This window comes from Manihot esculenta, chromosome 13, assembly GCF_001659605.2.
Source record: "Manihot esculenta cultivar AM560-2 chromosome 13, M.esculenta_v8, whole genome shotgun sequence".
In the NCBI taxonomy this organism is placed as follows: domain Eukaryota; kingdom Viridiplantae; phylum Streptophyta; class Magnoliopsida; order Malpighiales; family Euphorbiaceae; genus Manihot; species Manihot esculenta.
Genome location: NC_035173.2, coordinates 30,581,055 through 30,596,726, shown reverse-complemented (window position 1 = coordinate 30,596,726; position 15,672 = coordinate 30,581,055). Strand labels below are relative to the sequence as shown.

Here is a 15,672-nt window from a genome sequence, read left to right as displayed (position 1 = left end):
AAATACGCTAACGTACGCGGAGTTGTGAACTGCGCACCCCTCTTCATTTTCGATTTTGTTTTTTTTTTTAAATTTCCGTTTTCGCTTCCAGTTTTATCCCGAAGGAAAACCAATCCCCTCTCTCTCTCTCCCTCTCTCCCTCTCTCTCTTTATTTTAACTATTTGAATTTTGGCCCATCGAAAGCTTGGCCTTATAAAGCAAAACGACAAAAGGAAAAGGTTTTGTTGCCCAATACGACACAGTGGCATTTGCGCTGTGATTGGATGGCCAAAATTTAAGGAGTGCAAAAGAGCCGAAGAGGTGTTTGATAAAATGCCTAGGTGACCTTGAAATTTTAAGCTTATGCCTTTTACTTGATTTTCTCCGTCTCATTGCGAATGGGAAGCAAAGAAGGGCTGTTTAAAGCTGAATTCCAGATTTTTAAAGATTTTCTGACCAGGTAACTGCGAAGAGAAAACGCTAAGCTCAGTGCCCGAAAATTCTTGAACTAATTTAAAGTGGAAATTCCTCTCTTTTTTCTGTAGTTTAGAATCTCAAATGGTTTTATTCGTTGGAATTTTTCATTTATACGTTAATGGCTGCCCGTTGATTATAGTGTCGCAAAGTTTGAGGAACTTGGGGCTGTTGGAAGTAGATTACTTGGTGAATTTCAGCAAGGGCTTGGTAGGCGTTTTCCTATTAACGTTTATGGTATATTTTAATGTTCTTTTTTCTTTTTCTTTCAGTTTTGACATTTTTCTTTATTTCTCCACGTAGAATTGCTCCGGCGTCCTCCAATAAACAGGAAATCTGAGTTAATAGAGAACATCATCCGAGCCAATGAGACAGAGAGGTTTAAATCGTATATGGCAGCTGGTTTTATCACCAGTCATGATAGAATCCAAAATATAAGCAAGTGTAAGTGCAACAGTATATTATTTTTGTAAGTTTAACACTCCTGGAAGTTTTTGGAGCTTAGATAAGGGTTTTTAAAATAATTTAGTAGCATTTTTCAGGAAACATGAGGTTTTTAGAGGATTGAAAACCTTACTCTTTCAGATCACCAAATTGATGAATTGCTGGGTTGGAGAGGTTTTATACTTCATTTTCCATTATTTTACTTAAGAAAACCTTCATAGGCTCCATTTGAATATGAAGTCAATTGCAATGGTAAAGTGTCATACAAGATTATAACCCTCAATCAGTTATGTTGTAGTTTTTTCTTTCACTTGAATATTGTATTTTAGTTGTTATGTGTTTCTTTCTGAAATTTCCAAATGAGTTGTACTCTTTCTATGTGATCGTACAAAGTATAAATTCATCAATCTTGTGTATAGGCTGTTGCATTCCTAGTTTTCTTGTCAGCTCCCATATGTCATATGTGTTTTTATATTTCTTACAGATTAGTACTTTTCTAGTTGTAAACTTGTAGCCGTTTTTTTCTTTTTTTAATTATTGCATTCCGTTTCATTCTCTTGCAACTTTTTGGTTTTAATGCTTAAAACTTTTGCACAGAAGTGCATACGTGCATACTCGGACTTCATAACCATTTAACTAAAGGTAACTTCTAGTTCTTAATCACATTACTATATTAGCAAAGTTCCAGCCCTCTTCTCTTCTCTTTTTTTCCAAAAAAAAAAAAAAACTTCTGGGAATTGGTTTCTATGCTTCTCAAGTTGGTGCTCAATACAAATTTAGGAGTTTGCTTATATGTTCTGTTATTGACTATTGTATCATAGACATTTCTATGCATTATTATAAGGTTGAACTCTTACCATGTGTCATCTTTATCTCTTAAACGTTTCTCAATCAGATAGATCTTTTAAATGCCAACTAGCTTCTTAAGATATATCTTGTCAATTAAAACCTATTTCTCTTTCACTAAAAGCTAATTGTCTATCTTACAAATTTTACATCTTTAATTTTTTTTTTTTATTTCTCAACCTCCTTAGAATATTGATGGTACTTTTAATTGAGGAATTACTTTTTATAAATCTCTTTATTATATTTATCAAATTCTAAATTTTTTATGGAATTTTATGGAATTGAGACTATAAAAATATTACTAATACTACATAATTAAACAAACAAAACTTTTACTGCCTTTCTGTTTATGACTCTACTTTGTCCTCTTAGGCAAGTGAGTGCAATGTTGCTATCCTTTTTTTTTTTGCCACGTTTGGTTCACCACCTCTCTCTCTCTCTCTCTCTCTCTCTCTCCAAAGGTGTTTTTATATTTAAAGCAGTGTTTAAGTATGTTTGTCCGTTGCAGCAAAAAGCATACTAAATGAACTTGACAAACTTCTGGAGGATTCAACTTTTGCAATTAAAACTGCCAATGGAAGTTTCTCACCCTTGACGGATGAAGATTTATGTGAAAAATTCGATCAACAAGCAGCTATTAACCAGGTTGGGGAAAATGTTGTATGCCAATGACGGCAATGTTGTTTTACAATTTCTCATTGAAATTATCTCCAATACACCGAAACTTCTTTTTGATTAGGAGGAAACTTCTTCAGTAGATCTTCAGGAACTTCAAATGACAGATTATGCAGCCCTTATGGGGAGCATATACATTATGGTAAAGCAAGATTACATGATGCAGGTAATGAATTCTCCATCTGCCATATTTTTGTTATGGAGACTGGAGTATACAATACGTCCTTGAAATGAAGGTTACTTGTTCATTTGTTCCAGGAAAGGATTGTTACTTCACTAAATCTCACATCGTCATCTGGGGAGATGGAAAGCTATTGCCTTATGTGGTCATTGCATCCATACATCAATGATGAAATCATGCAACAGGCGTGGAGGCTTATCCATTAGTTATTAATGTTTTCTTTTCCGTACTCTAGATCGTTTCGTGGTGGTTTTTATGAAGAAAGATTTCTGAGCTTGCTTGCAGTTCCCTTTTTCAGACTTTCAGGCATGTGCAGAAGTTTAAATTTCATACAACAAATTGCAGAAAAAATTGATTTCCATTTTCTGTAAAACTTTCCTAAATTAAACTTTGTTCTAAAATATTCTTTTTGCCAATGCTGTTCTGTTTTGCTTCTTAGAAACTGGTTCTCTGTTTCCGGTATAAGTAAGAATGTTGCAGAATCTTTTATGAACTTTAGTGACATTGATAGGGACCGTGCATGAAAGCAAATACATGCAGATGACTAATTGGAAATTTCACTCAAACAGCAAGCCACTCAATGCCCATAAGCCCATCAGAAGGATTTTGCTAATGCAATTTTATTGTTAATTGTCACCCTTCATCCTGGAAATCAAGTTCAAAGCTGAGATAATTAACATGATGAGGCCCCCAGCACCGGCTGGATAAGATACCATAAAATTCACCTCTTCGAACAATCTCAATCCGTTCAATATCCAATAATCGAAACTATCTCAAATCTAATTGTTATTATGTAAAAAATACTTGAGCTTGTTAGAGTTTATAAATTTTAATTTAATTACATAAAAATATTTTAAAACATTAATTTATATTAAAATTTTTAATGTTACAAAATATTTAAATTCTATTTTATTAACATAAAATTTATGAAAAGAATTACAAACATCATTGTAAAAATATATAAAACATATTAAATTAATTATTTAAATCAATCCTATAAAGAACATGTTAAATTAATTATTTAAATAAATAGATTGAGGTAACAGGCACTTAATACATAGAATCTAAACTCGATATAAATATTATTTCATAAATCTAAATTAATTCTAAACCTGATTATATGCTATTTTGATCCGTCCCAATAGAGTTTAATCGAAAGATATCGGCAAGAACTGAACCTGCTACCACCCCTAGCATGGGTTGTCAGATATGAAAAATATAAAAAACAATAACAGAATTGAATCAACAAAAATCAATAGGTGATAGAAGGAACAACAACACACAAGTGGATGATTATTTTTTTTAATTATGAATAAACTAGGAACAGTTTACATATATCATGATAGTACAAGTCACTGCAACCTTTAACCTAACTCTTTATTCTATCTTGTATACTTCCAACTCATTCAGAAATCATATTCCCCAATTTTCATTCAATGGGAATTAAAAAACTGGACCAGCTGCCAGGATCTCCTCTGTAAGCTTGTTGTCCTTTCCGATCTTGTAGTCGGTGAATGTTGCAAAATTGTTCTGGAATAGACCAGCCAGTTTAAGCAGTGTCTCATTGTAAGCATTCTTGTCTGACCACTGCAACCCAAAACTCAAATGCATTAGAATGTTGTAAACAAATAGGTCAAATTTGCCCTTCGACTATACAGAAGCGGTCAAAATAATCAAATTTTATCTTTTGGTTTAAGTTTAGTCTTGAACTATTATTAAAAGGCCAAACAAATCTAAATAAGACCGGATAGATTAAGTATAATATCGCTCACACTTGAAAATGCTGACAAGTGATGGCTTTATTTGACATTTTAATGTTAGTTTAGGAACAAATTTGGATCAAATGATGAAATTTTGTGTTTTTGATTCCGATATATAATTTAGGGGCAAATTTGGTCTCTTAACCAATTGTTTTATATATTCAAATTACAACTAGGAGAAGAGCACAAGCTATGTGGAATGGGCAATTATAAACAAGCGATAGAAATATGAAGAAATAGAGAAATAGGCTACTCACAGTGTTCACAGGATCCAGGATTTCAGAAGGCACTCCTTCAACTTCTGTGGGGATCTCAAGCCCAAACACATTAGTTTTCTTATAATTTGCATTTAAGAGACTGCCAGAGTGTATGGCATCAATTATTTTTCTTGTGTAAGCTAACTTGATACGACTGCCTGACCCATAGCTGTAACATATGCAAACATAATTCAGCCTTTTAAAAGGAATAGTTGATGCAAATTGTGACAGACCCAAACATTGCAAAACATACCTTCCACCTGACCAGCCAGTGTTGACAAGCCATCCGGTTGCCCCACGTTTCTGCATCTTCTCAGCTAGCATAGCTGCATACTTGGTAGGGTGCAACATTATAAATGCTGCACCGAAGCAAGCTGAGAATGTTGCTCGTGGTTCTTTCACACCATCTTCTGTGCCAGCCACCTGAATTGATCATCGCAAATTTCATTGCTGAATTGTTATATGCATTTCATTTACAAGTGTTTGTAAATACTAAAAATTATTAAAAGTAGGCCTGATAAACCAATGAACTTTAGCTCAATGACATTTGAGTCGTTTTTAGGACTGTCAGGTCTCAATTTCGAGTTCCAATTATAGCGAAATGTAGCGAAAACGAGAATCAATCGTTTTAATAAATTAATACGCATAAAATTACCAGTGCAGTGTAACCACTTATGAAATGGTACATGGTCTGTGCCAAGCTCAGCTTGCTCACGGGTGGAAGCACACCAAATGCATCACATGCCAGAAGAATGACATTCTTAGGGTGTGGACCGACGCATGGTATCTTTGCGTTAGGAATGTACTCAATAGGGTAAGATGCTCGAGTATTCTCTGCAACAAGAAAATTTATTTATGTTCAATCAAATGCAAGGTTCCAAAATAAATTATCTGGATCAAACTGAAATCATCCAGTTTATCCTTTCACCTGTAACTGATCTGTCAGCATAGTCCACCTCTCTAGTGTGCTCATCAAATACCACATTTTCCAACACTGCCAACCATAAAAAAATTGCATCAATTCACACTCTGAAAACATGTTAAATCTATAAAATTTTCCAGTTTCATATAACCCTTTTATCATTTTCAATACCCACACTTGAATTTATAGTGTGATCTTAAAAATTGGGTCTTCAGAATTGTACCAGTTCCAAACTTGATGGCATTCCAAATATCAGGCTCCTTTTCCTGTGAGAGATCAATGCACTTGGCATAGCACCCTCCTTCAATATTTGACACTCCAGTCTCACTCCAGCAATGTTCATCATCTCCAATTAGGTACCTATTTGGATCAGTAGACAGAGTTGTCTTTCCAGTGCCTGTAGATATTGAAATTGACTCATCAATAAGAATAAAGGCGCAAAAGAAATGGTTAATTATATATGCCATATATAATTTCAAACTAAACAAGAAGGTGTTAAGACAAAAGCAAGAAGGCACATATCATATGGTTGGACTTGGCACCATATCGCGACCATGACATGGTGATACTATACCTGACAATCCAAAGAAGAGAGCAACATCTCCATCTTTTCCCATATTGCAGCCAGAATGTAAGGAGAGGATTTGACGCTTAGGCATGAGATAATGCATAACACTGAACAAACCCTTCTTCATTTCCCCGGCGTACTGTGTGCCGAGGATGACCATTTCCCTTCTAGCTAAATTCAAATCTATGCTAGAAGAGGATGTCATGTAGTGTGTATAACGATTACATGGGAACTGACCAGCATTGTATATAGTGAAGTCCGGAGTACCGAAATTCTCCAGCTCTTCAAGAGTGGGTCGGATACACCTGCCACCCACCCAGTTATCCAATTGCACACACTTAGCTCATACACCATACATATTTACTTACCACTTTCCTCCATTGTAGGGGGGATAATATCCAGTATATGATATCATAATTAACATGGCATCAACGATAAAGGAGACTTATCTGGTTGGCTTGGGCTTTGTGGAAGATAGAAACAGATAAATACTGCTGTTAAATGTTAGTAATTCGAATATTTTACTTACATGTTGTGCATGAACAACGAATGGTAAGCTCTGGCAGATACAATCCGAACTTTGATTCTATTCTCAGGATCCCAATTCAAAAATTGATCATTGACAAAGACCTGCAAAAAAAAGATTCAATTGTCAATCACTGTTCACTTAAAAATCCACAAGGAATGAGAATGCAAAAGTGGGTATGTTCGGAACAAAATCGTCAAAAATCTTAGTAACAAGTTAAACTATAACTTACCATAGCATATAAACGTCTAATTTTCTGCTTGCACTTCAATTTATATATATTTTTTTTCAAATTTTCATAATTTTTAAGTTGCATTTCTTGGAGTTAATTTATAGAACCAAAAAGGGCTAATTTGAAGTTTCATTTAGAACTGCATCTACCATCAACTCAGGAACACAAATTCAAGTCTTCAACAACTTCATTGGCAGCTAAACATTCTGGTCTCCAGATGAAATCTATCTCAGATTACTCATTTTTAAGAATGCTGTGTTCCAATTGCTAGACTACAATTCTAAAAAAAAAAAAATATTAGACTTCCACTTTTGTTGAACAGCAGTTCTTGACGATTAAGGCAAGTTGCTGGATAACAAAGTAAGAATCCATGTATATATGTGAACATATTTAATCCCAGACACATGCTAACCTCTTCACTAAACTGTTAATTTGATTGATAAATAGGCACAGTAATACAGTATTAGGACGACAAAATTGCTACTCCGAAGGTATACCACCATACCATTATCATCCAAAGTTGCACATCCAAGACAATACCCTAGGGTTATCTTTTCTATATATTATTTTGGCAACTCATTTTCAAGAAGTGCATTTCGTATGCATGTAAGAGGTAACAGGACAAATATGAAAGGAGCCGAATCAATGAATAATGGTTGAAAGCAATAATAAATCAGAAAAGTTAAGAGTTACTGTTAGGTTATTAAATAAATAAAAACAAATTGCTAGGCGATGGGAAAGTAGTAGTTGAAAACTACCTTGTCCAAAGAATTCAAGTAATCAACAGCTCTTTCCCTGTTAACCATGAATGTGTGCTCGTCCATTTCAATATTAGGTGAACCTCTGTTAGTACAAAAGAGTATTAATTAATTAAAATGGACGAAAACAGTAACTAAGCCAATTAATGAGAGAATACTCACTTTCCCCACCAAAGCTCCTCGCTTGTCTCATCATCCTTGACGACACGCTTATCTCTGGGGGCTCGGCCAGTCTTAGCACCAGAGAGGGTGGCCAATGCACCTGTTGATGCAATAAACGACCCTTTCTCGTACTTTATGGCCTGCTCATAAAGCTCTGCACAAATCCATATATAGATTTATTGGTCATCGCTTCATTTGCCTTTTTTTTGACATCATTTGATGTTTTATTTACAAGAATAAAGCAGAAGAAACACCAAGGCCTAAGGACATATATATTGAATAAATTACTTTTTAGCCCTTATATTTTGCCATTAATAATATTTCTATTTTTATTTTTAATTTAATTCATCAAATATTCAGATTAATTTATTCATGTATATTTTATATGTTGCTTAAACTAAATAAATCAAATAAAAAGATTTTAACTAATTTAATAATTTACTCTAATTTATTATTATTGACATCATATTTATGTGAATTTAAATAAATTTAATATTTTTAATTTCAATGAGAATATAATTATTCTTTTCTTGAAATTTATAACAATTTAATGAATATAGATGTATAAAATAAATAAAATATTTATAAAAATATTAATAAATTTTAATTTAATGATAATAGAGTTATTTTTCATACATTCAAAATTTATAAATTGAAAAAAGTTATTTCTCAATCTCTAATTTTCATTTCCAAAAAAGGAAATTTATAAATTGAGAAAAGTTTATTTTATGTATAATAATAAATACCACAAAATATTATTAAGATTAAAACTTATCAGATTGCTGATAACGCTACTTGATTCATAAATGTGCATGTATCATGAAACTAATGCTTCAGGAGTAATTACCTGCAGGAGAGAGGTTGTAAAGAACATGGGTGAACTTTAAGGAGCTGTCACTGACGCTGATAGCGGGCACAGCGGCGTGATGATCTTTTGAAATGGGTCGGATCTTATTCGCTGGGTCTCCTCTCACCACCTTGGGACCAGTTTCTCTTGTCAGCGATGCCAAAGATGCACTGTTCCAAAACCACAACAACTTTTTTTGTTAAATTTGTGATACAATATTATTAAAAAAAGAATAAAATTAATTATGTAACAATATAAAATTATAATAAAATTCATATTTAAATTTTCTACCACTCATCTCATAAGTTATAAATTAACTAATTTTTTCAAAAATTAATGAAAATATCTCCTACGTTATTTATGAAGTAGAATATTTGATTGGTCATCAGTCAAGTTTATGGGATGTAAGTTCTTTTTATTAATTAAGATTAATTTTTATTGAAACGAATTTTACAATTATTTATTTTTAATATATTAGATTGATATAAAAGTATTGTTTTAAAATTGTTAAAAAAGTTTTACATTTATTATATTAAATATAAATACTAAATTTATATAAAATTAACTAGAATGCATAACAAATATATAAATTTAAACAAAATATATAATAATAACTAAAAGTCATTTATATATAATTAAATTTATAAAATTATAAAAATTTATAATTATCATTTTTATTCATTTTCTTTAAAAAGGGCAAAAAGGACAATAAAAAAGGTCTCTCACCTCAGCAAAATAAACAAAAATGATTTTTAATGATTTTTGTTTTTTAAAAAAATACCCATATTTCTTTTAGGGGCATCTTGTTCTTCCTTAAACATAAACCAGAAATTTGATTAACGTTCGAATTTCATTCATATATTTAGTCAGAAATTTTAATTTACTTATTTTTAATTGTATATCTAAATTAAATAAGAATTTTCAATGTAAAATTAGTTTAACTAAATATTTAGAAAATCAAAAAATCAAGTTTTTTAATTTTTCAGTTAAATTGAAAAATAAATAACTTAACTCATTGAAAAATAAATTAAAAAATTAGCTCGAAATATTTATTTCTAACCTATAATAAGTTTAAAATTAAAATTTCTAAATTAATTTAGATAAAAAAATTAAATAAATTAATTCAAAATCTATTAAACATAGAAATGAAATTCAACCTTCTCAAAATAAAAAATGAAACTTAACATTTAAAGCAAGAAATTTCAAAGATTTTCGACACCAAGGGGTTTGAATATTTCAGCATCTCAAAACGTGTCGTTTCTTGAGTGGGCCAACACCGGCCTTTCCGTGGCTCCACAAAAAGCCCATAATCTCAGATCATCCCATCAACGATCGCGATTATCACAAAGACAGGGTGAGATCCCAGCCGCGTCTCGTCCCCGTATTCCGGGTTTGACGCTAAAAATTTTCCTTCGTTTTCTTCTATTTCTTTTTTTATTATTTTACAATATAGATATATTGAAAAGAATAACTTTAAATATATATTTTTTAAAATTAGGAGACGAGGACGTGGGACTTAACTCGCGTAATATGTCTTTAATTATTAAAGACAAGATAAGTTAGAAAATTTTAAATATATTTTTAAAATATAATAATGTAAAACAAAATATAATATATTTTAATTATAAAAATTTAAAATGGTTAAACAAAATTTTAAAGTATTTTTTTAGTTACATTTTAAATTATTTTTAAATACGCTTTTTTTAAGCTTCCACCGTAACTCCGGGCCATAATCATATACCTGATGGACTGGAGCTGCTGTTTTTGGCGTTCTTCTTCAGAGATAGTAGCGAAAGAACCTTGAATTCCTTTATTCGGAGTCGTCGGCGCGGATTTCTTCCTCTGAAGAGAGTGAAGCTCATCGATAGTCTGGGCCTTCACGGTGGATGCGCTCATGTCATGGCAGATCCCGTCATGCTTGTCGCTGGTTGCGATCTTCCTCAACGGTGACTTAGGCGTTCCCGTTCCTTTCCCGTTCATCGCCACCTCTCCGTTGGTTGCCATCTCTCTCCACTGTTCAAATTTCAACAAAAAAAACGGAAATTAAGAAAAAAGACATGATACCTACAATTGTTCATTTGTTACTTCAAGAAATGACGAACATAGCAGATGTTTTAAGCCATTTGTGGCATGACAGTGAGACGTCAGATCATCTAACGATTTCTCTTCTATGTTGAAAATAAAAACGCTGGTACAAGAAGCGAGAAGAGAGAGAGAAAAAAAAACGAACCAGCAGAGTGAAAACAACGAGCGAGCTCGAAGGGATATGAGGAGAAGCTAGAAGAAAAAGTGAGAGAAAATGGAGGATTCGATCATGAAACGGAAGAGAGTATGCTGAAAGCAAAATGGTTAAGCGAGAAGTGATGCGAAAATGGAGAAGCCAGTGAGCCGCTTATAAAGGGTTCAAATCAAGTGGAGAGGTTAACCATAGTTAAATCAGATAACCATGGTTAGAATTTATCCCAGATGGTGGTCGAGCACCCAGGGAAGAAAAGGAAAATTCCGAAAACTGTCATTTGAAAACAGGGAAACGTAGTGGTCAAGATCAAGAACAGAACGAAATCTGGTGGTCCCCGCCCCCATTGCAGATAGTTACTGGCTTGATCCTTTTTTCCATATTTTTTTTTCTTGCAATTTAGACAATGTTTCGTATAATCCAGCAAATCTTTTGCTGGTTAATTATTTTTTATTTTATTTATTTTGTATAATTTTATACTTTAACATAGGTTATGAAATTTAATAAAATTTATAATTTAGTTTTTACAATTTTAATGAAAAATAATTTAGTGTATAAAGTTTTATTTTATTAATAAAATAATTATTTCATTTAAAATTTTTGATAGCAAATTTAAAAAATAAAAAAAAAATTTAATATTTTCCTCAATTTACAAATAAATTGAAATATTAGTTGGTAAATTTTTCGTAGCTAAATAATAATGGATTAAATTTATTAATAAATAATTATTAATAAATACGAGTAAATCGATATCGTCCATTTCTAATATATTTCCTATTGAATTTAACAAGAGAAATTTTTAATTTAGCTTTTAATTCTTCATTATTACAATCAAGTATTTTGAAATCACGACATTATATGATAGTTTTTTAATTATTAACAATAGATATAATAAAATAAAACAATTTTATGTCAGCACATGATGGCTAAGGTTTTTTTTTTCAAAGAATCACATTCCAATAACATCAATATGATTAATTAACTTCTTCAATGAATTATTAGATTTATTGAATGCTTCTTGCTTAAATTTATTTTTTTTAATTTATTAATATTTTAAAATATGAGTTATATTTTATTTAATTTACTTAATTTTATTTAATTTTTTAATTATAATTTAAAAATAAAATTTAATATTTTTAATTTTATTATATAATTCAAAGATAATTTTAATATTTTTATATTACTAATAAAAATTTTAAATATGTAGCTAAAATCAATTTTCGTTCTTTATAATCTATACTTGTTAGAATTTTAAATGTGGCATGTATAATAAAAAAACTTAATGATTAATCAAATAAAAATGATTTTAAAAAAATTGAATATTAATAATGAAAATTTTAAGGATTAAACAATAATTTAATCTAAAAAAATCCCAAGAGCTTTCACATCACGGCGTCAACGTCAGCTGCTTATCGTTCTGTCGCAGACTGAATTGCGGCGGCCAAAGGAAGTGCCACGTCATTCATCCTTCCTTGGAATCTATACGAGGTTTAAGCATCGTGAACCATGCAAAATACTGCCAAAGAGATGAGACTATGGGCGGGCAGAAAACCAACCCCATGCTGACACAAACAAAAGCATGAAAACCAGGAACATGACTGTAGTAAATTCCAGTGGAGTTTTTCCACCATTCAAACGATGATTTAATATACAAAAATAATTTAAAATGATTCATTCAACCTTCCACTTTCCATAATTAATCATCAAATAAATATTTAATTTACTAAAAAGAAAAATATCTTTCCATTTTTTTCATATTCATATAATAAATTCTATAAAAAAATGTACACATATTATTTTAATTTATCTTTTTTCTAGATTTACTGTAATCTAAAATTATATAAGAGTTATACATTTACATGTATTTAGGACTTAACTTAAAATAATATGCATAACAATTTTAAAATTATGTAATTATATTTTTTATATAAAAAAATAATAATAGACAATACAACAATAAGAAATAATATTTTTTTATTATTATAAAAGTAAATATTTTACAATAAATGAAAGATTTTTTTTAAATAAAAGAATAATATCATTAATAAAAATCGAGGTCAACACCGAAATTACATCAATTTAAAACATCAAGAAAAATAGGATCTCTAAAGCTCAATAATTGAAAATTTTAAAAACATCTAAACCCTAGAAACCTGAAAATTGTATGATCTGAATATTTAGACCTAAAGAAAAAAAAAATTGACGTTATCATCCATCCTGAAGAACTCCAAGAACCTCTAATCGTCATTGTCTAGAAAAGGTAAGATGATGTTGCTCCTACACTAGCAGTAGAAGCCATGAATCCACATGAGTAGAAGATCCAACCAGTAATCAAGATACACAAACAAACATCTAGGATGATAAGAAGACAAAACTTACCACAATTGATCCATGCCCGCTGAATCTGAAGTTTGGTGATAGAAAAACTAGATACTAAAAAAAGAGAGTAAGGATTTTTATCATCGAATCAAGTCACAAGTCACCGTCACCCGAGCCACAAAAAGCTTTCTCCAATCGAATAAATCCAAAAAAAAAAAACACGCATATCTCATAAACAGTTCGATTTCTCTTCCATAGGAGCTTTCCTTGAAACACATAAATAGAAGGGAAAAAAAAAACAGGAAAAGCATAATATGCCAAAAAAAAAAAAATCAATCTCGTTCAGAATGATATTAAAAAGTTATTTTAAAAAATCCATTTAAAAAAAATATTAAAAAAATTTCATGTAATTATATTTTATACAATCTCACCTAATTTTTTATATTTTAAATATTAAAAAAATAATTACACTATGTAATTATATTTTAAAAAGACAATTGTCAAAACAGTATATTCTTTTAAGTTTGTTTTACTATTATTTTTTATCAATTCAATCTTAACCTTTTAAAATTATTCTAAATATATCCGATCATTATTTATATGGTTAAAAATTAAAAGAATTATCATATTAATATTAAATCAATGAAGATTAGCATTAATAGTAAAAAAATCTTACACTTTATTTTTATTATAATTTCACTTTACACTTTTATTTTTATCAATTAAATTATATTTTTTTAACATTGGATTAAATGCACTCCTGCAGTCTACCGTTACTATTTAGTATTATTTTTAAACTCATAGTTAAAAAAATAATATTATTAAATATATTAGTTATAAAATATTAAAAAATAATTTAAAATAATATTTAACATGATTTAATTAAAATAAAAATAATTAAAATATATATTTTTAAAAAATTTCCTTTTAACTTCACTTTTTTAAATTATATTAATATTTAGAGAGTGAAAAAAAATAATAATATATAGATTAATTTAGAATTTGATTTTCTAACTTAATTTTTTGTTAAGTGACTAAAGGTATATGTAATTCATTTAGAGTCATAAATTCAAATCTCCACTCTTTTATCTCCTAAAAAGAATATTAAAATTTTATTAATAAAATAAATAATTATCAAAAGAATATCATATATTTTTAATTTTATTATAATTTTACTTTATATTATTTTTTCAATTAAATTAATTTTTTTAAAAAAATTAATAATTTTACCATAATCTTTTAAATCATTTATTAATTATATTTTAAAATTTATGGACATAATACAATAATATAACGATAACGTATTGAGTAATGTAGTAATTTTATTAATTTTTAATGGTATAAAATAGAATATAATTAAAATAATTTTAAAAATTAAAATTTAATTAGTGAAAAAATAATATAAAATACTACAATAAATTTAAAAGTATATGATTTTTAAACCATACGGCAAGAATTTTCATACATTACTGACCGACGCCACAGTGGGAGAGCTACACAAGGATTAGGAATGGGGCAGTTGGTTGCAATAAGGGACCATGATATGACGTCGTTTGTGACTTTGTGCAACAGTGGAATTTGCTTTTTAGCAGGAAAAAGATAAATTCTCTTCGTTGGACCGTTCCAATCTTTTTCCATTTTGTACAAGTTGATTTCAGGTGTGGATGAATGGATTCAACGTCTAATTATTTCAAACTAAAGAAAAATAATTATTCTAGTTGCAGTTTTTTTCCAATATTTAAATCAATCTTTACACGTTTTCTATATATATATATGGATTTCTTAATAAAAAAAGTTCATATTATTGAAATTTTTTAAATATAAAAGATATGTTTTGATTTGATATTCACTTGAAAAGGGTGAGGTGAATGCATTGGATTGTGTATAGAAAAAGTTAAGCATAACATGACTTATTATAAATTAAAAAAAAAAAAGAAAAAAAGGGAGGAAAAACTAGGGTTGGAATTTGTGTGAAGATAATCCCAACGCATCTTATCCGTCCATTTTATTCTGTAAACAGAAAATGTGGACCTATGGATCCAACGTCTTGTTTGGCGGCAAATTAAATGCTTCACGTTCAAGATATGCAAGTATGATTCTCCCCCTTACAAACTCACAGCAGAAAAGCATTTACCTTATTTGTAAGCAGTTCTTTTTTTCTTTTTTCGTAAAATAAGGTTTTTTAAGTTATAAAAATTTTGAATATAGTGAAGGGGAAAACGAGTGATTTTTCTAGTAAGGTATAAACCTTAAAAATTTTTATTTTAATCTAAGTTGAGTTAGAACTATTTTCGGCTTAAAGAAAGTCATTCGGTACTTAAATGTATAAGCCTAATTAATTCAGAAAATATAATAAAAATTAAAATTATAATAAATTGTTATGGATGCATTGTATATTGAGCCTTATAACCATCTAATTAATTCAAAAATATAATAAAAATTAAAATTATAATAAATTATTATTGATGCATTGTATATTGAGCCT

At 29.7% G+C, this 15,672-nt stretch overlaps 2 protein-coding genes across 3 annotated transcripts; one reads left to right on the top strand and one right to left on the bottom strand.

Annotated features, from left to right (window-relative positions):
- Positions 1 to 132: 132 nt before the first annotated feature.
- On the top strand, positions 133 to 3,016 carry LOC110629873. 2 transcript variants are annotated; one of them, XM_021777055.2, is made up of 7 exons: positions 133 to 440; positions 597 to 664; positions 758 to 898; positions 1,499 to 1,540; positions 2,253 to 2,389; positions 2,484 to 2,585; positions 2,678 to 3,016. In XM_021777055.2, exons 1-7 carry the CDS (start codon positions 379 to 381, stop codon positions 2,804 to 2,806), a joined length of 681 nt encoding a protein of 226 aa, XP_021632747.1. In that variant the 5' UTR covers positions 133 to 378; the 3' UTR covers positions 2,807 to 3,016. The 2 variants fall into 2 exon arrangements, with proteins under 2 accessions (XP_021632747.1, XP_021632748.1); XM_021777056.2 differs by lacking the exon at positions 1,499 to 1,540.
- An 870-nt stretch (positions 3,017 to 3,886) lies between these two features.
- LOC110630247 (phosphoenolpyruvate carboxykinase (ATP) 1) lies at positions 3,887 to 11,021 on the bottom strand. Its single transcript, XM_021777647.2, has 13 exons — positions 10,863 to 11,021; positions 10,374 to 10,645; positions 8,633 to 8,802; positions 7,786 to 7,939; positions 7,624 to 7,708; positions 6,637 to 6,737; positions 6,114 to 6,412; positions 5,763 to 5,936; positions 5,546 to 5,611; positions 5,273 to 5,451; positions 4,871 to 5,040; positions 4,618 to 4,786; positions 3,887 to 4,187 (listed from the first exon to the last, which is right to left on the bottom strand). The coding sequence occupies exons 2-13, from the start codon at positions 10,634 to 10,636 to the stop codon at positions 4,044 to 4,046; spliced, it is 1,974 nt and encodes a 657-aa protein (XP_021633339.1). The 5' UTR covers positions 10,637 to 10,645; positions 10,863 to 11,021; the 3' UTR covers positions 3,887 to 4,043.
- Between the last annotated feature and the right edge of the window lie 4,651 nt (positions 11,022 to 15,672).

Bases quoted from the DNA above. Each gene is read 5' to 3' on its own strand.
- LOC110629873 (XM_021777055.2), top strand. From the start codon at position 379: ATGGGAAGCAAAGAAGGGCTGTTTAAAGCTGAATTCCAGATTTTTAAA. The intron at 899-1,498 runs GTAAGTGCAACA...TTTGCACAGAAG, and splicing joins AATCCAAAATATAAGCAAGT to TGCATACGTGCATACTCGGA. The intron at 1,541-2,252 runs GTAACTTCTAGT...TGTCCGTTGCAG, and splicing joins TCATAACCATTTAACTAAAG to CAAAAAGCATACTAAATGAA.
- LOC110630247 (XM_021777647.2), bottom strand. From the start codon at position 10,636: ATGGCAACCAACGGAGAGGTGGCGATGAACGGGAAAGGAACGGGAACG. The intron at 6,738-7,623 runs GTAGTTTTCAAC...TTTTTTTTGCAG, and splicing joins ACTTGAATTCTTTGGACAAG to GTCTTTGTCAATGATCAATT. The intron at 5,041-5,272 runs GTAATTTTATGC...TGATCAATTCAG, and splicing joins TAAGTGGTTACACTGCACTG to GTGGCTGGCACAGAAGATGG.